This window comes from Sarcophilus harrisii, chromosome 2 (assembly GCF_902635505.1).
Source record: "Sarcophilus harrisii chromosome 2, mSarHar1.11, whole genome shotgun sequence".
Taxonomy (NCBI): Eukaryota; Metazoa; Chordata; class Mammalia; order Dasyuromorphia; family Dasyuridae; genus Sarcophilus; species Sarcophilus harrisii.
This window is the reverse complement of record NC_045427.1, coordinates 217,815,976-217,838,354: the sequence shown is the minus strand read 5'-3', so window position 1 is coordinate 217,838,354 and position 22,379 is coordinate 217,815,976. Positions and strand designations below refer to the sequence as shown.

General features: G+C 37.4%; 1 protein-coding gene across 3 annotated transcripts in view; it reads right to left on the bottom strand.

Annotated features, from left to right (window-relative positions):
• The window catches only part of LOC100931196 (bifunctional epoxide hydrolase 2), a 102,106-nt gene that overhangs the window by 3,050 nt on the left and 76,677 nt on the right, over window positions 1-22,379 (bottom strand). For all 3 annotated transcript variants that reach the window (XM_031951460.1, XM_031951459.1, XM_031951458.1), the window contains 5 exons: window positions 16,870-16,947; window positions 16,580-16,604; window positions 12,080-12,176; window positions 10,594-10,663; window positions 1,489-1,569 (listed from right to left, as the gene is read on the bottom strand). In XM_031951460.1, the coding sequence (XP_031807320.1) occupies window positions 1,489-1,569; window positions 10,594-10,663; window positions 12,080-12,176; window positions 16,580-16,604; window positions 16,870-16,947 (351 nt within the window). The remainder of the gene's footprint in view (window positions 1-1,488; window positions 1,570-10,593; window positions 10,664-12,079; window positions 12,177-16,579; window positions 16,605-16,869; window positions 16,948-22,379) is intronic.

The following is a 22,379-nucleotide window of genomic DNA, read 5'->3' as shown; positions in this document are numbered from 1 at the left end:
GAAGGCAGATTAAGTGGGCAAACCAAATTGTTTTTGAAAAGATTATTTCTAAATAGACTTGAAAACTTCCAGTGAGGAAATGTCATCCACCAATGAAGGGAGATAACTTTCCTGCAGCTTTCAGTCTTTCAGAGTTTGCCTGGGGTGAAGAGCTTGGCCAGTGACCTGCCCACAGTCACAGAGCCTATTAGTGTCAGATATGGGACCCAGGTCTCTCTAGGCACCTAGGGGAAGCTAGATGAAGCAAGAATAGAGTGTTAGGCCCAGAGTCAGGAAAATCTGAATTCAAATTTGACATTTTTTATCTTATAACCCTGACCAAGTTCTACTTATCTCAATTACCTCATATATAAAATGGAACCATGATACTTTCCAGCATTGCTGTGAGAGATCACAACCTTTTTTTCTTCCTCACTTCCTTCCAATCTTCCTTTTTTGTCCTTCTTTCCTTCCTTGTCCTCCCTCCTTCCTTCTTCTTTCCTTCCTGATTACAAGGTTGACCCTCTATCTGTTATGACATTATGCCTCTTATTTTTTCCTACATTAGTCAACAAAAATTCATGAGCACACTACAAAGTATTCTGGGGACATAGAAAGAAATATGTTATGGCTGTGCTCTTCGGTACTTCTTTGGAGATCATTACTCTTCTGCATCTCTAGTACATGAGCCTTTGGAGTTTTGTGAGTTGCTAGAACAGAATATTTCCCAAGCACCCTGCAGCCCACTTGGAGTGAGCCTCTTCAAATCTGGCCACACTGCTCTTGCATGATATCCAATTTAATCTCTAAGACTCTCCAGTTTGGTAGAACCCATCTAAGCGTGTGACCCATTGGTATAACCTTCAAGTCCCCCAAGAGGGTCACCTCCTCTTGCTGAAGCAATCTTGTCCATGTAGCTTAGCTAAGCTTTCCTTTAAAAGATGCTGAAAATATCTCCATATTTAGTTGGCTCAAGGGGAGTAAGCTGAGGCAATTGATGTAGCTTCCCATGGCTTAATAACCAGCCCACAAGGCAGCAGGACGTTTTCTGTTCCCTTGGGTGTCTGGCACACCACCAGCATGGCCAACACAGAGAGAAGAAAGCTGGTCAAATTAAACAATACTCTATCCTTGCTCAATATCCTTCCCCAGATATAATTACTTAAAACTCCTCTTATTAACTATATAATCTACAGGTGTTTCTTTTCATTTCAATCTGAACCAAGTTAGGCCTGTCTATCAAAACCTCCAGTATGTCATGAAGCACTGGAAAAAAATCTTTTGTAAATGGAACATACCCTCAAGATGCCCATCTTGGCAGATGATTCAAAAGAATTTTAAAATTACTTCACTTCCTGCATGTTATTATGCTCTGTGATAACCAGCTTGCCTTCTCCCTTAGCTTCTGTCACTCCATCTGGAGGCATTCTTTTCTCTTGGACAGTTCTTTTTCTTTCACAAAGTATTTTCCATCACACCCCATCTTGATTTTGGGCCCAGGACACTTACCCACTTTTCCATGTGCTTAGACAACTTGGGGAGGAGAATCTTGTCCTGCTCAGCTGTGACCATAAGTGCTGGAATCAAGATCTGCGGACAGAATATAAAAAGCATTTGCAGGAGAAGGAAGGAGACTTAGGAATAGACACCTTTTCATTCCACAGTTTCATAATTTAAACTCTCCCTCACTTGTATTTGAAAGGGATGTAAAGAGAAAGGTTTCAAAGAGTTATATCAGGGCAGCATGAGGGGCCCAGAAGTTACAGACAAGGTTGGTATCTCCAATCCCAGCTTTATGATTTTGAGTGATGGGATATGTCAGAATATTCTAGGTACAAGGGTAATCTGAGCAAAGGTACACAGATGAGAAATAGAGTGTCAAAAGAAGAGATGGAATGCCATATATAAAGACGGTCAATGCGACTGAACTGCCCTTAGTATACATATATATAGTATATATAAAGGTATATATTATATATATATAAGGTATATATGTGTGTATATATACACATACATATATATATATATATATATACACATGTAATTAGGCTGAAAAGGTAGGATTGACCAGTGGTGAAGGTATTTATAAAAACAAAGAACTATATTTGATCATTAAGATAATAGGGAACCACTACAGTTTACTAAATAAATAACATAGTCATACTTAGATCTTAGGAATATCATGTTGATGATTATGCAAAGGACGAATTGGAACGGTGAGAACTGGAGTTAAGAAGACCAAGTAAAAGGTTATGGGAATATATCATTTAAGAGATGAGAAGGATGTCAACTAGAGTGGAGAGGAGATTGATTCGAGAGATATTGTAGACAGCACCCTAGAAATTCAAGCTGAAGAAAAGTAAAGAGTAAAAAGTAAGGATTCCAAGATTGCTAGCTTGGTTCACTAAAAGATGGTGATGGTGTCCTCATTGAAAATAGGGATTTGTGGAGTTCCTAGTTGGAGTGAAATCAGTAAGCTCCTCATGCTCTCCCAGTTTCCTTCTGACCCACATGAAACCAAACCTCTGAACAGAATCTAGAACAAGAGAGTCTACAAAGAGACAGAATGAAATAATTTTCCAGCTCAAGTTAAGTTGTAAGGACTTCAAGAAAGGTCAGTCTTACTGGGGTGAAAGGGATACACAGCCCAGCTCATTGTTCAGAAAAGCCCTGGGAGGGTCTTAATCACAGCTAATTAGCAACTGAGACTCTCAGTCTTGTCTCAGACTGAGATCTGCAGCCTCAGTCTGAAAATTGTCTTCATAACCTTTGACCATTTATCAACTGGGGAATGACTTGTATTATTTTAAATTTGAATCAGTTCTCTAAATATTTTAGAAATGATGTCTTTATCAGAAACACTGACTGTAAAAATTGTTTCCCAATTTCCTGCTTCCCTTCTAATTTTGGCTACATTCAATTTCTTTGTGCAAAACCTTTTTAATTTAGTGTAATCAAAATTATCCATTTTGCATTTCATAATGTGCTCTGGTTGCTCTTAAATCATAAATTCCTCCCTTCTCTAAAGATATGATAAATAAACTATCCCTTGCTCTCCTAATTTGCCAATAATATTACACTTTATGCCTAAATTATGTACCCATTTTGACTTTTTTTCTTCTTTTCCTCCCTTCCTCAGGGTTTTTCCCTTTTATTCTGATTTTTCTTCCCCAGCATGATTCATATGAAAATATGTAAAAAAAAATGAATGTATATGTATAACGTTAAAAAATTAAAACAAAAAAGAAAACAGAGATTTGTAGAAAGATCTTTTGGGGGAGGGAAAGATAACATGTTTTGTTTTGGACATGATGAATTTAAGATGTATATGAGACATCTAAATCAAAATATTCAACAGGAAGTTTTGAAATTGCTAGAACACAGGAAAGAAATTTGGGCTCAGCATATAGATATCTGAGACTCATCTGCATGGATAAAATAATTGAACTTAGTTCTGAATTGCTGAAATTGTTTTCCATAACTTTTTGTGAACATGCCTCTGTTTACTCTGCTCCTGTAACTAATATTTTTTTCCTGTGGATAATCTTTTGGCTTTTTTAAGGATTTGTCTCCATAAACCCTTTATGTCCCATGCATAAAGCCTTGTCATCAGTTTGCCTGATCTGGCACCTGGTCCTTCATCGCTTAAGTCCTGTCAATACCATATAACAACTTAACTCTAGCTCCCCTTTTCTGTATCCATCCTGAAATGCCCAACACAGTCAGGAACCAGTTTTGGTTTTATGAGAGGATAAGCACTCTTCCAGCCCTGTAACAATCCCAGACTATGGACTTTCACACCTGTTAGGAAGATTCTCAAGTATAAATTTCAAAGGATGAGGACTTAGAGAAGACCTGTTAGTAAAGGGGAAGAAGCAATGGGTTTAAAATCAGAGGACCTATGTTCCCAAACTTCTGATGCTCACTACATATAAGATCTTAAAGTCTCTGGGTCTTAGTTTTACACCTGCAAAATGAAGGATTTAGACTAGATGGCCTCTAAAGCCTCTTCTGGCTCTAAGATCCTAGGAAGCAAGAACCCTTGAGGAGCCTAGCCATGATACATGAAATATGCTATTTTGTACCTTTACTTACTCTGATAATTCATTCTTAGACTTGTAGCTTGTGATATATTATAGAAATAAGGATAATGATTATGTTCCCTTGTCTCATGGAAATTTTCTCCAAATGATATAAAAATGACATTTGGATTCCAAAATTGTAAATGTTTCAAAGTATGACAAGGAAAGAGAAAGACTGAAGGCTTCACGCTTTAATCTAGAAATCACAATGAACCAATGGATGAAACAAAAGGCTATCTCCAACTATCTTGTTCTCTTTCAAGCAAGATATACTGAGTATGTGGTTCTTTGAGATTTTGTAGGGAAATGTCAAGAGAATAATTAGCATTCTGAACTCCAAGCTGAATCAGAAACAATTTAGATCTATAGAGTGCCATTCTTTTTTTTTTTTTTTTAGTTTGCTTCAATCCATGTTCAGTCTTTTTAAAAAAATATTTACTATTTTCCCCCAGTTACATTCAAAACAAAAAAAAATTTACATTTGTTTTTAAATTTTGAGTTCTAGGTTTTCTCCTTTATACCCACCCACAATTAAGAAACCACTTGTGAAGTAATGCAAAACATTTCCATAAAAGTCAAAAAAACATAGATCTCCCACCCTAATGAAAAAAAAAAAACCCTCAAGAAAGATTATGCTAAAACAGAGAGAAAGAAAGAGAGAATGCTTTAATCTGTATTTGAACACTATCAGTTCCTTCTCTGGGTATGGATATCCATACCCAGAGGTTTTTCATCAAGAATCTTTCAGAGTAGTCATGGATGACTGTACTATTGAGAATAAAAAAGTCATTCACAGCTGGTCATCCCAGAAAATTGCTATTACTTTGTCTACAATACATTTCACTTAGCTTGAGTTCATGGAGGACTTTCCAGGTTTTTTTTTTTTCCTGAGAATATCCTGCTCATCATTTTACATAGAACAAGAATATTTCATCAAAAATATACACCACAGTTTATTGAGCCATTTGCTAAATGATGGGAATCTCCCCAATTTCCAATTTTTTTGTCCTGAGAAAAGAGTTGTTAGAAATATTTTTATGCATTCTTTTTTGGTATTCATGCCAAGTAGTGGTGGTGTTAGGGCAAAGGATATGCATGAATTTACAGCTTTTTGGGTACAGATCACATCTTTTGATCATTTATCAGCTGGGATATGGTTCTTATTTTTATAAGACTCAGTTCCCTCTATGTTTGAGAAATGAGGGCTTCTCAGAGAAACTTGCTTCGAAATTTCTTTTACAATTGTATAATTCTTGTACAATTACAATTGCTATTGATAACTGTATCCCCCCCCCAATTTATTCTCATTCTCTCTCTCTCTCTCTCTCCCTCCTTTTACCCTGTTCCTCCTCAGAAGTGTTTTGGTACTGAGCATTCCCTACCCCTAATATGCTCTTTCTTTTATATATACTTTCTAACCGCCATAATAATGAGAAAATTCTAAAGAGATACAAGCATCATCCTCTAGTCTATCTCTCACATCTGTGGAGAAGGAAGGAATTTATGGCCAAAGAAGAACTAGAGTATATTATAAAATTTAAAATAAATAATTTTGATTATATTAAATTTAAAAGTTTTTGCACAAACAAAACCAATGCAGACAAGATTAGAAGGGAAGCAGAAAACTGGGAAAAATCTTTTACATCCAAGGGTTCTGATAAAGACCTCATTTCTAAAATACACAGAAAACTGACTTAAATCTATAAGAATATGCACCATTCTCCAAGTGATAAATGGTCAAAGGATATGAACAAACAGTTTTCAGATGAAGAAATTAAAAACATTCAATCACTATTGTGATTGATTAATTAATTTTAATTGTAATTAATAGTGATCAAATCACTATTGATCAGAGACGTGCAAATTAAGACAACTTTGAGGTACCACTACACACCTCTCAGATTGGCTAAAATGATAGGAAAAGATAATGATAAATGTTGAAGAGGATGTGGGAAAACTAGAAGACTAATACATTGTTGGTGGAGTTGTGAACTAATTGAACCATTCTGGGCAACAATATGGAACTAAACCCAAAGGGCTTTAAACCATGCATACCTTTTTATATAGCAATGTCTCTACTTGCCTGTATCCCAAAGAGATCATAAAAAAGAGAATAGGATCCACATGGACAAAAACATTTGTAGCAATCTTTTTTGTAGTTGCGAGAAAATGGAATTGAGTGAATGATCATCAGTTGGAGAATGACTGAATAAGTTATGGTATATGAATATTATGGAATATTATTGTTCTATAAGAAATTATCAGCAGGATGATTTCAGAAAGTCCTGGAGAGACTTAGATGAACTGATGCTAAGTGAAGTGAATAGAACCAAGTGAACATCATATACAGCAACAAAATATGATAATCAATTCTAAAGGACATGTCTCTTTTCAACAGTGAGGTGATTCAGGCCCGTTTCAATGGACTTGAGATGGAGAGAGCCATCTGCATCCAGAAAGAGAACTGTGGGGACTGAGTGTGAATCACAACACAGTATTTTCATTTTTTTGTTATTTGTTTGCTTTTTTTTTCTCCTCTCCCCACTTTTGATCTGATTTTCCTTGTGCAGCATGATAATAGTTGTTGGAATCTTTACAAATTGTTAATTAGAGTTGATAGAGACAATAATTATCTAATTTAGCATGGTTCAGTATGATTAATCTGATCCTACGAGGAGATGTTATGGGCCAGAATTTGAAACAAGGTACTAAGTACAACTGATAGACAATAATGCTCGTGTTCACACCTTTAGAGGGCTCTTATAAGCAAGAAGTATTTAAGTACTCATTGGAATTCACACATTTGGGAGATTTCAGGGTTTAGTATGAGATATCTGAATTCACACCTCCCTTGAAGCTCTCAGGGCCAGAGAGCACGCTGGGAGATGTCCCACAATCCCACTCTTGGAGAAGCAGCATAAATACAGCTTCAGTGAGCCACTCGAGAGTTTTCACTTAGGAACATTCCCGGGGGTCGGAGATTCAGCACTCTGGGAGATTGAGAGCCAGAAACCCTCTCTCAAAGGCAAGAGAGATTCATTGCATTTTCCACCTTGGTGTTGGCTGGAGGCTGAAGAAAGCAAAGGCAGAAGCCAAGGACAAAGCTGCAAGAGCTCTTAGAACCAAGGAGAGAGAGAAGCCTCTGAGCTAACCAACTATACTGAAGGACACAATAAAAGATCTGAACTTTTATCAGCTGGCTGCAATTTTGGGTGATTATTTACTTGTAACTGAAACTAAAGCTGCCTCCAGAAAACCTCCCCAAGAAACCTCTCCCCCATTTTTTTTAGAGGATTTGATACCTTGGTTCCCCAAGAAACCTCTCCCCCATTATTTTAATGAAGAAGATCACCAACAAATAGTAAAAATATGTATAGAAGAATTGCACATTTTTAACATATATTGGATTACTTATTCTCTAAGGGAAGGGTAGGAGGAAGAGAGGGAGAAAAAAATTTGGAACACAAGATTTTGCAAAAATGAATGTTGAAAACTATCTATACATGTATTCTGAATATCAAATTTTCCATTCAGGTCTGGTCTTTTCATAACAATAACATTTGTTATTTTTCATAACAAATATCTGAAAATCCTCTGTTTCATTAAATGACTACCTTTTCCTCTGAACTATTATATTCAGTTTTGCTGGATAGATGATTCTTGACTGTAATCCTAGTTCCACTGCTCTCTGGAATATCATATTCCAAGCCCTCTGGTCCTTTAATATAGTAGCTGTTAAATCTTGTGTTATCCTGACTGTGGCTCCACTATACTTGAATTGTTTCTTTCTGGATGCTTGCAATATTTTCTCTTTGACCTGGGAGTTGCAGAATTTGGCTATAATATTACTGGGATTTTTCATTTTGGGATCTCTTTCAGGAGTTGATCAATGGACTCTTTCAATTTCTATTTTACCCTTTAGTTCTAAAACACCAGGAGTTTTCCTTGAAATTTTCTTCAAAGATGATGCCTAGGCTCTTTTTTTGATCATGGATCTTTCAGAAAGACCTATAATTTTTAAATTATCTTTACTGGATCTATTTTCCAGAGCAGTTGTTTTTTCCAATCAGATATTTCACATTTTTTCCTATTTTTTTTTTTGGTTTTGCTTTATTGTGTCTTGATTCTTCATAACATCATTAGCTTCTATTTGGTCAATTCTTTTTTTAAAAAATTATTTTCCTCAGTGAGCTTTTGTACCTTCTTTCCCAACTGGCCAATTTTGCTTTTTAAGGTAGTCTTCTCCTCATCAGCTTTTTGCATTTCCTTTTGAACCATTCTCAAATTCTTTTCCTAATTTTTCCTCTAATCTCTCTTATGTGATTATCAAAATCCCTTTTGATCTCTTCCATGGCCTGATCTCAATTCTTAGGTTTCTTGGAGGCTTTGAATGTAGGAGCTTTGACTTTGTTACCATCTTCTGAGTGTGTTTTGATTTTCCTCATCACCATAACTTTCAATGGTCAGAAACTTTTTTTGTTGTCTGCTCATTTTCCTAGTCTATTACTTGGTGTTTAGCTTTTTCTTAAAGTAGGGCTGTTTCCAAGATGGAGGGTGCACTGTTCTAAACTCCAGGGGTTTTGGGCAGCTGTTTTCAGAGATCCCTCTAGGAACCTGACCAGAAACATTCTTTTCTGCCCTGAAGTTGTTAGGAGTGTCCCCACCCCACTGCAGCAGTAAGATCTAGTGTACTGGCTGGAGCTGGGGTTGTATTGGTGCAGCCAGTGCTGGGATTATGTGCTAGACTTCCATCCTGGCTCCTAGACCTTTTCTGCTGACCTTCCAAGTTCACATTTGGTGTCTCTGAGCCAAGAGGTCTGGAAGCCACCCTATTGCCATTGATGGAGAGGTCTGACTGGGACCAGATTCAGGGCTGGGGCTGTATTGGTATGATCTGCACTGGGCCTGCATGCTGGACTCCTATCAAATATTGCTGACCTTTGCTGCTGACCTGAATTGCTTTCAGCTAGGATATGTTCTACTCTGATGCTCTAAAATTTGTTTAGGGTCATTATTAAAAGGAATTTGGAGTGGTTTTGGGGAGGAGTTGGGTGAGTTCCTGCCTTTACGCCACCATCTTGGCTCCGCCTCTATACTACCATTCTAAATATACATTTTCCACTTTTTTTTTCACATTTTCATTTCTGGATACAACAGAAGAGTCATCCTTAAGGAGTCTAGACTGATGAGAGTGGCCCACAAATCTTTGTGCAGCCTACTTATTGAAGTAATCAAAGTTTAAAATGGAACTAAGATTTTTGGGATACTCTGTATGTCTGTAATGATTATAGCAATGTAATCAGAAAGAACACAATAAAAAGGGAATGTTGCAAAATTATAAATAATTGTATCTTTCTTTCCCTTCTTTGCCCATGCCAGAGTAGGAAGATTCATGAGTACGAAACATATATTTTTACATTTTGAAAAAATGTATTGTCTGTTTTTTCTTTTCTTCCTCTCTAGTTTGCCTCTGTAACTATTTCTCTCTTTCTTTGACTCTCTCTCTATCTTTGTTTCTCTCTGTGTATTTCTCCAATTCTCTCTGTCTCTCTGTTTCTTGTCTTTTTTTCTATCTCTCCATCTCTGTTTAAAATCTTTTTAATATGAGATGACTCTTGGGCTGGAATCAGGGAGGGCTGGAGTCACTCTAAGCTCACACAGCAGAGGAAATTGAGGTGTAAACAACAAAAGCTGTCAATATAATTTATTGTAAAAGGATGACAACAGATTGTTAAGGACCATGCCTAGGTGAAGGGGCAGGTCAATTCTCTGAAAGCCTCCACAGCTGTGGATCATAACATCTGAAGGAGTTGCAAAGCAATCTTTGTTGGCACAGCTGTTGCTTGTGGACTGGGAATGAAATAAATTGGAGGCAGAGGGAAGAGGAGGGAAGTTAGGCAATGCAATTGCCTTTCAGTCTCCTTGTATCATCATCATCATTATTCTCTCACATGAAGAGATCCATTCTACAAGTCTGAGTTAGACCTTCAGCAGCCACTGGCAGGTGGCTCCCGTACCACAACAACAGATGATGATGATGATGAAGAAAAAGAAGGCAATGTTGTTTCACAGGTTGTTATAACCCAAAAGCTCATCACTGAGTGGCCAGCCCAGGGCTTTGAGTCTCTCTGAACTTAATTAGGCTGGACTACAGAAAACAGTCTGCTGCTGGATCATGTGCAAAACCTTTCCATCATGATTTGTAAAAATTTATGATCCATTGTTAGAGACTTCAAGAACCTAGAGTCAATTCCATGTCACAATGAAGTAGAGAAGCATAAATGACATTTATATAGAGCTTAACAATTTGCAAACCACTTTCTAAACATTAGCTCGTTTGAGCCTTGCAAAATCTCTGTGAAAGAGTTATTACAACTATTATCATTCCCACTTACCAGATGAGGAAAATGGATGCTCAGAAAGGTGAAATGCCTTAAGTGGGTAACATGGTTAGGTTTAGGTTAGTATTAGAGATGGAATTTGAATTAGGCCCCTTCTGACTTCAGTTTCTTTTCTTAAAGTGAACACTCACCTTCCTTTTGACTCCAGTACAGCCCCATCGCCAATTTGCATCTATATTCCGATACCAGTTTAAGGGACCCCTAGAAAAGAATAAGAAGGAAAATTGGCAAGCTCTTTCCATTGATGATTCCTACTGAACCCTGAACCTGAAAGAGAGCAAGTCTGAAGTAAGAAGTGGTCCCATTTGTCAGAGAATGTGTTGTTTTCTCCTACTCAATCAGTGATCAACAAACGTTTATTAAATGACTACTACATGCTAGGCACTGTGAAAGATGCTAAGGATAAAAAATCAAAACAAAAACTGGGCCCACCCTCACAAATGAAAGGTAAATTTACTGAAGTCACTTATTTCAGATTCTGTCTACCCAAAGGGTGCTGGTGGGTTCTGCATCCTGATTTGCCATACAACCTAAACCATATGAGCACCTGTGTTTAATCTATAGGAACTCAAGTTTGATTTCCTGCTGTTCATTACTTTGGGTGCTGTGCATTTCTTCAGGGTCAGCTAAATTTCTCTGATGACTTCATCAGCATCTTCCCTTTCCTCTAGAATGCTCTTTTTGAAGGGGTTTTCAAAATGGTATGGATCTGGGAATTGGCTCTATGACTTCATTGGTGAAAGGAATTTCTAATAAGGAAACTGCCTTTTCTAATATAGGTTCCCACTTTCTCTTCAATTTAGGGGATGGGAGTGGTGATGACATATTAAGAAGTTAAGAAAATTTTAATCACATGGTCAAAGTATGTCAGAGGAGGAACTCAAATGCAGGGTTCTCTGATGGTAAAGCTTCCTTAGTACTCATCATACCACACTGCAGGAGGAATTACTGAGTAAAGAATGGGTAACAAACACCTGAAAGAAGCATCTTTTGGACTTAGATTCTCCCAGAATGCCTTTCTGCTTATGAATTCTCAGAATTCTTTGTTTTGGTGGGAGTTAGGGTAGGAAATGGAGGTGTTGGTGCTAGTATCTGAAGAGTGTCCAGACACCATGAGAATATTCAGTCCTATAATTTTAGAAAAGGCATACCATCACCAGGGAGAGATAGTCTAGTGTATGGACAGAGAGTCAAATCTTGTTTCGAATCCCATTTCAGACACTTACTAGCTATGACAGTTTAGCCAAGTTAGAATTCCTCTGGGTTCTAAGCTCTTTATCTGTGAAAAGGAATGATTTGATCGATCCCCTTTGCAGCCCACTCTCCTTAGAAAATACATCTGAATAGTAGGCCTAGAAGGGAGGGATAATAACATACTTATATAGGGAGAAAGGTGATAGCATTCTGCTATAGGGGCTTTCAAGATCCTATTGGAAATATGCTTTTTTTGAGGGGTACCCTCAGGTGGGGAAAAGGAGGAAAAAACTGAGGTGCTGGGTTTCAGTAGTGAGAATATCCCTTGAAGATGAAGCATTCTTAACTCCCTTTTTCTCCATGAAGGCCTTCCTTTCTTCCCTGTCCATCTCCTTACAGGATAGAAAATCATTTGTACTTTACCGGAAGCCAGATTTCTTGAACTGCTGCACATAGACCTCAATCTCCTCCTTGGTTATCATCCGACTCCATGGAGGATTTTCATTTTCTTTCAGAATTCCTACAGAAGAAAGACACTCATCTGCATTCCTGCACTCTGGCTTCACAGGTTTCCATAACTAATGTCACTCACTCCTGGGTGACCTTGAGTACTTCATCATTTTGATCACATCATTCTCCTGTTTCAGAAGTGTCTGCTTCTGTGACTTCTCACTGCTTCTTATGTTATGTCTGAGATTCTAGATCTAAAGATGGAAGGGACCTTGTATCACCAATGCCTTATTTTATAATGGGGGAACTGAGGTCCAGAAAGGGCCTGAAGTTACCAGACAAAGGTTACAGTGGAGAAAATTAGCAGAGGCACAATTTTGACTCTAAGTGGTCAAAGTTGAAATTCATTCCTTTTGTCACTGTACCATATTGTCCCTCCCAGGGCCTTCTAACCATGGTTTCCACTATAGAAATGGTCCTATTTCCTATTTTACCTTAGATGGAGCCAGAGAACCTGTGTTTAAAGTCCACTTCTGGGGCTTACTACACATGTGACCTTAGAAAAATCATTTAATCTTCCTAAACTATGGTTTTTACATCTGTAAAATGTGTGTTGGCTTATGTAGCTTCTGGGGTCCTTTCTGGTTGTAGAAGGAATACTATTCCTCCTTTTCACCTCTTTACCATTATCTACAACACATCCTGTATGATCTATACTGAGCCAATCCATATTCCACTCTTTACTCTTCTCTGTTTAGCCATTTTAGTAAGTAGCCAACTTACTAAACTAGAACACTTTTGCCCAGCTTCAGTGATGTCAATCCTTCTAGCAATCTAATATCACTAATACATATATTTCTCTATGACTACATAGTAATTATTTGTTTTTCCATAATTGCACATTTTCCATTCAGTGCTCCTGCATGTGTGTGTGTGTGTGTGTGTGTGTGTGTGTGTGTGTGTGTTAATCTATGCTTGTTTGGTTTCCCCAATCAACTGATTAGTCAATTTATGTTTCTCAGGTCATTGACCAGGTATTGGGGGATCCAAAGATAAAACAGGAAACAGTCTATACCCTCAAAGAGATTACATTGTATTGAGGGGGTTAGTGTATTCATATGTAGGTTTATGTAACACGAATGCAAATAAATAGGAGATGATTTGTGTGTGTAAAGAAAGGGACGTATAGAGGCGATTAGGAAAGAAAGCCAGGCTAGAGTGTACAAAGAAATTAGAAATATAAGAGATAGGGGTAGCACATATATTATACATGCAATATATTACATGTAATATTACATCATATATATATGTGTGTATATATATTATTTGCCATATATAATATAAGCATGTGTATACACACATATATATAATTTTAGGAACAATAAGAAGGCCCATGTCTCTAATTTCCTTGATAATTACCAGAGTTCTATACCCTATTGGCAAACAAAGCACAATGAATGTCTGACTTACCTATCAGAGCCTTAATTTCCCTACTTTTATTTGGGACTTGTCATCAGATGTTTACCCTATGCATTTCAAGCTGATAATCCCCATTTTAGAGAAGTTCAGCTGTCCTTAGAAAACAGATAGAGAGGGTTGATGACAATAGGGGGAGAATGTTGAGTCAATGTGCCCAACCAGGCTTGCCTAACATTGAGAGAATTGATCTGGACCTGGGTACCCAGGACTACTCCCTAATCCTCTAACCACTTAAGAGGGATGAGCTCAGTCATGTTTGTGTTGACTCAGGTTACTGAGCCTATAACACGAAACAAGAAACTTCTTATTCCATAGTTTTTGTTACTGTTCATTTGTTTCATTCGTGTCTGTCACCTCATGATCTCATTTAAGGTTTTTCTTGGCAAAGAGACTAGTGGTTTATAATTTTCTTTTCTAGCTCAATTTATAGATGAGGAAACTGAGACAGTTAAGTGACTTGCCCATAATCACACAACTTTGTTTAAGAGTCTGAAGTCAGATTTGTAAGTGTCTGAGGCCAGATTTGAACTCAGGAAGATGAGCCTTCCTAACTCCAGACCAGACACTATATCTACTGTGTCACCTTTCTGCCTATCCCATGGTGGAATAAGGGGAACTGCAGGAGAGCTAAAAGGAGTGGGGTCAGAGATATGTTAGAATCAGCTTGAACCTGTGAACTAATTGTTAAATTTTCAGTGTAAGCACATAACACTTTGGAAATCAGAAAATGCTACCTGTGAACTAATTGTTAAATTTTCAGTGTAAGCACATAACACTTTGGAAATCAGAAAATGCTACAAATCAGGATTTGATTTGTGGGATTTTAAAAATTGTCTGGTAGCTCTGAGGTATCACTTCATACCTCTCAGATTGGCTAAAATGACAGGAAAAAAATAATGATAAATGTTGGATGGGATGTGAGAAAACCAGGACACTAATACATTATTGGTTGAGTTGTGAACTGATACAATCATTTTGGAGAGCAATCTGGAACTCTGCCTAAAGGCTATAAAACTGTAATGTCAAGTAATTGAAAACTGGATGGATGCCCATCAATTGAGGAATGGCTGAATAAGTTATGATATATGAAAGTAATGGAATATTATTGTTCTATAAGAAATGATGAGCAGACTGATATCAGAAAAGCCTGAAAAGACTTACATGAACTGATGCTTAGTGAAGTGAGTACAACCAAGAAAACATGGTACACAAAGCAAGGTTATGTGATGATCAATTGTGATGGACTTGGCTTTTTTCAACAATGAATTGATTCAAGGCGATTCCAATAGACTTGTGACAGAAAGAGTCATCGATATTCAGAGAGGAATTTGGAGACTGAGTGTGGATCACAGCATAGTATTTTCACCTTTTGCTGTTCTTTTTTTTTAATCTGATTTTTCTTGCATAGCATGATAAATGTGGAAATATATTTAGAAGAATTACACAATGTTTAACCTATATTGAATTGCTTGTTTTCTAGGGAGAGAGGACAGAGGGAGAGAAAGAGAAAATTTGGGAAGACAAGGTTTTGCAAGGATGAATGTTGAAAACTATCTTTGCATGTATTTTGAAAATAAAAAACTATTATAAATTTTTAAAAATAAAATAAAAATTGTACAGAATTAAGAAATTGATGGAGAAAATGCTAAAAGAGATTAAATTTAAAAGTGCATCACACATTAATTTCTTAAAGCTGGTTATTAAATATTTACTAACACATTATAGTTAAAAAAAAATCTATATCTATCTCTCCAGGATATCTGTTTAACATGCTATGTCAAGGGTCCTTAAATGATGTCCATATACTTATTCAAAAATTTTGGATATTTTTATGATTTTACTTTTAATAATTTTTAATATAATTGATTCACTTGATAATCCTATTTATTTTATACATTTAAAAAATTTCTCTAAGAAGGAACTCACAGACTTCACCAGAAGCTAAAGGGATTCATGGTAGATAAAAGGTTAAGAACTTCTTTTCTGAATAGCATAGCTAATTCCATCAGTCTCTCTATGAAGTTTGTAATAAGGAACTTTATGGAACAAATGAAAAATCTGGTTACTATAAAATTACTTCAGGCATCTTTCTAGTCCAGGTTGTAGAGAAGGGGAAAGAAGCTGTCAGTGGTACTAAACCAAAGGCATTCCAAACTCTTCCAGTTTATATTAATCTATATTTTCTCCATAGTGATAGGACAGGTAAGTCTGGAATTGGACAATTTATAAAAAGTCTGACAGAACAGCTCCAATCAGGGCCAGGAAAATGGGGAATACATTCACTCAGGAAGATTTGAGAGAAAGAAAGAACAGGTTTGAGGAGGGCAGATTCAGTCATCTCATGGTAGTGATAAGATTGGCCAGAAAGAAAGTAAGTAGTCATATGTAAGGGTAAGTGATAAATTTTAAAGTTTAGCTTATTTATTGGGACTCAAGAATTAAAGGCAATTGGAAAAAAATTTTGGTAGTTCATAATTCACAGATTTAGAGTTGGAAAAAGATCTCAGATATCTCACTGAGTCCAACTATCATCATTTTACATGTAGGGAAACAGTCCCAGAGTGCCCAAGGTCACACAGATATAATAAGTGACTGGGTAGGAGAAGTAGCACAATGGATAGAGTGCTGAGTCTCGAGTCAGAAAAACTCTGAGTTCAAATCTGCCCTTAGATTTATTACTTGTGTGACCCTGAGCAAATCACTTACCCATGTTTGCCTCAGTTTTCTCATCTGAAAAATAAGCTAGAGATGGAAATGAGAAGCTATTCCAGGATCTTTGCCAAGAAAATCCCAAATGGGGTCAACAGAGTAAGACACAACTCAAATGACCAGTCAACAACAATAAGAAAGGGCTAGGAGAGCCCAAAAAATCACTATAGTCTGAGTGCAGAGAGATATGGGAGTGAAAAAAGAATACTTAAGGAGAAACTTCTCACAGACCTTGTCATCCTTCCCCGACCTTTCCAATAATCCACTGCCAGTAATGTTTCTCACCTTTTTCCACAGATTGTTTAAAGTACTGCAAGAAAGAGAAAAAAAGAATAAAACCCAAGTCCTTTAGAAAAGGTGACAATTTGGCAGAAATTAGCATTAGACCAATATCTTTACCCTATATGCCATAATAAACTGACTGAATTTTAAAGGTCACACCACTGAAGAAAAAATGGAGAGAATTACATTAAGCACTTTTCACAGCTCAAAGGAGAAATGTGATCACAAACAATTAAATAGATAATTTCATTTACACGAAATTAAGAAAATGAATGTAACATATACATATATACCAATTCCTCATCACTTGCTCGGAACATGAATTTGAACGTCCGGGTGAGATCTTTCTCCAGTTCAGCCTCTGCTACTCCCTGAAAGGATAATGGAGACAAAGTGAAGAATGCTCCAATGACAAGAGGGTTCCTCTTGAGTCCAGCTCTTCTGATGGAGTTTTAGATCAGCCAAATAATTGCTAGGTTGTCTTGGCAAGTCATTTTCTTCACAAGCCTCCATTTTCTAGTTGGTATATAGTAAAAACTAGAGAAGTGAGGGAAGCCACTTTAAGATTTTACAAGGGAAAGCATCATGGTGCAGGAGAAAGAATGTTGGTTCTTTCCCATTTCTATTGTGTTACCTGTGTCATCTCATCAAATCACTCTACCTCTACCTCACTGAGTTATACCACTGTATTTTACAAATAAGGAAACTGAAGTCAACAGTTTTGTATTAACTTAAGGTCATAGTTGCAGAAATGAAATTTCAATTCAGATCTTCTGATTTCAGATTCAACACAACACTATTTCAGCCCATAGAAATAATATTGTGGACACAAGAATATTCAATTCTTGCATTAAAAAGACAGTTCTGTTTGCTATATGGGATGGCTATCTGGGTGGGGGAAGAAGAGGGATACCAGGAGAAATTCCAGTGATGTAAAAAATAGCAGCAAGAGACACCAACATTTATAGAAAAGGAAGACAATATAATTTTGTAGTGACAAGGAGATAAATGTACCTAGCTCCACTATAGTACTTAATTTGATGAGTTAAAAGCATAGAAGAGTTTTCATTGCTCTCTAAAATAAGGAACTGGCCTTGAAAATTAGCCTTATAACAATGCGGTCACAAGGAAAGAGAAGGAAAAGAGGAAACTTTCTGGACTGAGGGAGTCTAATTAGAGTTAAATGTTCATTTTTCTCTCTGATTTATTTCTTCTTTCCTATAATCTTTCCCTTCTCCACTTTTCTAATTAATTTCCCTTCTAAAGCTTTTAACTAAAGTCCTCGGAACCTGACTAGGTTCCCATAAAATTAGTGGTGGAAGAATGAGACAGCAGAGTCCATCTAACTGGACTCCTTTCTTTTTTAAGATGAGAAAACTGAGGCCCAGAGTTGTGGCCTTTGGCCAACAACAGCTGTGTTCATTGCCGAGGGCAAAATTCAATACTGCCAGAACTCCTATATCCTAGTCTGATGCTCATTGATAATATCTTTAATATGGTTTAATATGACTTCTCTTTTCCCAGGAGCTAAGTGCAGGCTGGAAGAGAATTGGGAACACTGGGGAATGGGTAAATATATATGGTGCAGAATTAGAAGAAAATAAATCAGAGAAAAATAGAAGAATTTGCATGAACTGATGCAGAGTGAAGGAAATAGAACCAGAAAGACAACATACACCCTCACTAAGCAAGATGATGTAAAAGAAGCAATGAACAAAAGGGAGCTTATTCCTATATAGGAATAAGCCATCCTGACCCCAGAAGATATAAGGAAATGTACCTCCCTCTTTTCCTTGCAGAGCAGATAGTGATGGGAGTTCTATGTATGATTGTTTTTTGTTGTGGAAGATCAAATGATACAAAGGAAAGAGTGTCTGATTTGCTTTTATGGACCTTAGTTTCTTCAGTTATAAAATAAGTTGGGTGTATTACATGCCCTCTAGGGTCCTTTTTAGCTCTAAATCTATGATTATATAATCTGGTGTGATATAGGAATCCATATATTTTATGCTTCTATTTAATTTAAGCAAGTTAGTATGACATAATAAAACATAATGCCAATTATTATTTTTCATCTCCAAAAATTATAATGTATATTATGGCACTAGATCTGGCTGGAAGTCTTCTAGCCTTTCCCCCATTAATCCAAGGAATTTAGAATAGAAGATGCATGTTGATCAGCATGGCCAGTTGTTACTTTGGAAGTCAGGGAAAGTCCATTCATACCTGGAATGCACCTCTCACCTCTGCCTTTAGGAATTCCTAAAGGATTCAGAGTTCAGCTTGAGAATCATGTCCTGTAGGAAGTCTCTACTGATTCTTCTGGTCCCCCTTTATGTACACATCCACCTACCCGCCACATACATAGCTTAGACATATACCCAACATGTAGCTATACATGTATGTATAGATGTGTATATATACCATATATGTGTTTATGCAATATATACATACATATATGTAGGTATATGTACTTTATAAAATAGGTATATATGTATTTATGTATCTATATCTCTGTCTATATTTATCTCTATATTCCTCTATCCATCTCTCTCTTTCTAACAGGGAACTAGTATAGATACAGCATGTGTTAATATGCTTTACTGATTTAATTTCCCCAGGCAGGGAATTACCCCAGAGACAAGGAAGTTTCTGGGAGTCTTGATAATGTGGACTCAAAATGTCTTGAAGAAACTGTGGAGCGTTCATCATCACATAACCACATGTTTAGGAGGAGGCTTTTTTAGATCAGATTTTTTAGATTATGTAGCCCAAACTAAGAGTGTCTTCAAAAAGGCCTCTCTTGACCTTGGCCCAAATTTCTTCCTTTGTTCTCTTCTGCTAGTCTCTGGGGACTTAAGTCCTTTAATGATAGCATTCAGTGAGAGACAATGCTGGAAGGAGCAGAGGTACTGAGATCTTCTCCCTATAGAAGCTTATACATTGGCTCCTTTCCCTTCTATGTAAAGAAATTAAAATCTCCAAGTTTGTGACTTTTGAAAGTCCAGGAGACTAAGTCCAGGCTTCCCAGCATCAAGGTCTTATAGCCGGCTCAGTATTCTGCTTAAAGGAACAAAGTATTACCTTGAGAACTCAGTCCACTGATAGGAGAGATAGCTCATCCAGAGGTCATGCAGAATCTGGATATGAACTTAGTGGGACCAAGGCTATGTCTAAATTGAGCAAAGTTTGAACCCAATGTCCCCAGAGATATAGTGGGATAAGAGAGAATATGCTGAGCTATTCAGAAGAATTGTTTGTATCTTTGTTATTGCTATAACTTCAAAATATAACTAAGTGGTTAAATGGATCCTGGGCTCTAGTCACTGGCTGCTAATAGAGGAGAAGGGAAGAACAAACAGAAAATAGGGAGGAAGAGAAAAAAGAGAACCTCCCAACTCCTCAGAGGTCCCTAGAACACAGAAGGGAAGAGGTAATCTGTGTTTTTCCAGGAAAAGATCCTACATGTACTTAATTTTCTATCAATCAATCCACGAACAATTCTTAAAGGCTTATTGCCAAGTGACAAAATGTAATCTTTTAGAAGGCAAGACTGCTTCAGTTTTGTCTTTATATCCCTACAACTAACACAGCAATTAGCACAAAGTAGCAGCTGTGTAGTGATAGCACAGTGCACAAGAGCTGAGTTCAAATCTGATTTCAGACACTTATTAACCAAGTGATCCGGTGCAAGTCACTCATCTATGTTTGCCTCATTTCCCTCATTTGTAAATTGTGCTGGAGAAGGAAATGGCAGACCACCCCAGGATCTCTGCCAAGAAACCCCAAATGGGGTCACAAAGAAGCAGACACAACTGAAATGACTGAACAACAACAAAAACTTCCTGACTCCAGGCCAAGCACTCTACCACTGCTCCACAGAGCTGTACAGCCCACTATGAGAGCAGATGGAAAGAAGATGACACAAGTCAGTGTAGTTAAGGGGGAATATGGCCAGTAAAGGGTCAGACAGACAGACAGACAGACAGACACAGGTCAGGTCTGCTGGGTGCTTGGTAGGATCAGGCAGCAAAAACTGGTAAAGTAGGATGAGTTTTAAGGAGTTTTTATCCAATTGGAGCAGGAACTGGCACTGGTAGGAGGGAGCAGGGATCCAGGTCTGCCTGGGAATGGGAAGTAGGAATGGCTGATAATCGAAGCAAATTCCCCACGAGTAGGAAAGAGGAAGGGCTTTCAGCCCTTTGCTTAGGTCTAACCTGGACAGGGATTTGAGGCTCCCCTGGGATTTCTTCAGGATGACTCAAGGACTCTGAGCTCCCCTAGGCCATGACCTTGGCAGGCTATTGAAGCTTTTTACCCAATTTCTAACTTTAAAAATATCAGAGGTAATATTGATCAATCTGAACCTAACCAGTAAATCATCACCTTAAGCCCAGATTTCTGTAACAGCCTTTTGGCTTGTGTCTATGCCCTTAGGCTTTCCCATCTTCAATCCACACTCCTAACAATTCTGGGACATCAAATTCATCATATGGATTCTTTACCCAAGAAATTCTCTTTCAAAGCAATTTGGAATTAAGCTTTCAAAAAGGTGACTAAGATGCCCATAAACTTGGACCTAGAGCTCTCAAAGCCTTGCACATGCCCTAAAGGAATAAAAAAAAATGTCCTAGATAACACTGAAATATTCAAACCAGATCTTTCTGTGGTAGCAAAAAACTGAAAACCAAGTAGATACCCAGCAGTTCGGAAATGATGAAAAAATTGTGGCCCATGAATAAAATTAAAAATGTACCATAACAAATGATGTGAAGAATTCAGGGAAACATAAAAAGGCATACAATAAGTGGAAATTCATCTGATCCTGCCTCCAATTCCTCTGATGGGCAATCTGAGGCAAGACACAACATTCCTGGGCCCCATTTTTCTCTGTAAAATGAGAGTGTTGAGTGAAATGACTTCTAAAGGCCTTTCCAACCCCAGAAGTATGATCCTATTTTAACTGGTATTGAGTCTCCAAGCCAGCAAAAAGCAGAGAATATAGAGTCAATGATACCTGTTCTTACAAGTTTACACTTGGCTTAGTTGGTGCAACTCCCATGTGGACTTTGGAAGACAAACAGACATTCTCCAACTGCCTTTGTTTGCTAGACATGCAATAAACAGGAGCATCTGTGATTGCCTACAGTTTTATAGCCAGAATTGGGCGGGGGTGGGTAGAGGGTGGAGGGGGAAGGTGGGACACGGCATTTCAAAAGGCCCTAGTTGATCTCATCCCTTTTCTTGGTTTGGCTTCTTGAAGCTGATGACATTCTGATATGAGACATACTATAAAGGGAGAGGTCACAGGGACCCTTCCCCCGTGAAGCCAACATGAACCTTAGTCATTTGTCTTAGCATCTGTTCTTTCATTTTGGAAGATTTGGAAGATTGGAGATTGCTTTGTTTACCTTTTCTTTCAAATCACTATTACAAGGGATGGCTCACTGGGTATAGAAGGGGAAAGAATATATTTGGAAATAAAGATGTGAAAACAAAAGATTGAAAAAAAAAGATGAAAAAATTTTAATTAAAATGAATTAATTGATTTAATTCATTAATTAATTAAAATTAATTAAAAGAAATTCTATTCCCTGATTCAGATACCTATTAGGCAGTGGCAAGAGATCCACAAAAGCAATACAATATCTGGCACATAGTATGTGCTTAATAAATACTTGTTCATTCATTCACTTATTCAGCATGTGAAATCACAGTGAAGGGGAGTGAGGATAACAACAAAATAGGAGAAGTCAGAGCAGAGAAATGTTCTGAGCACAAAAAAACACCAAAAGATTGAAGC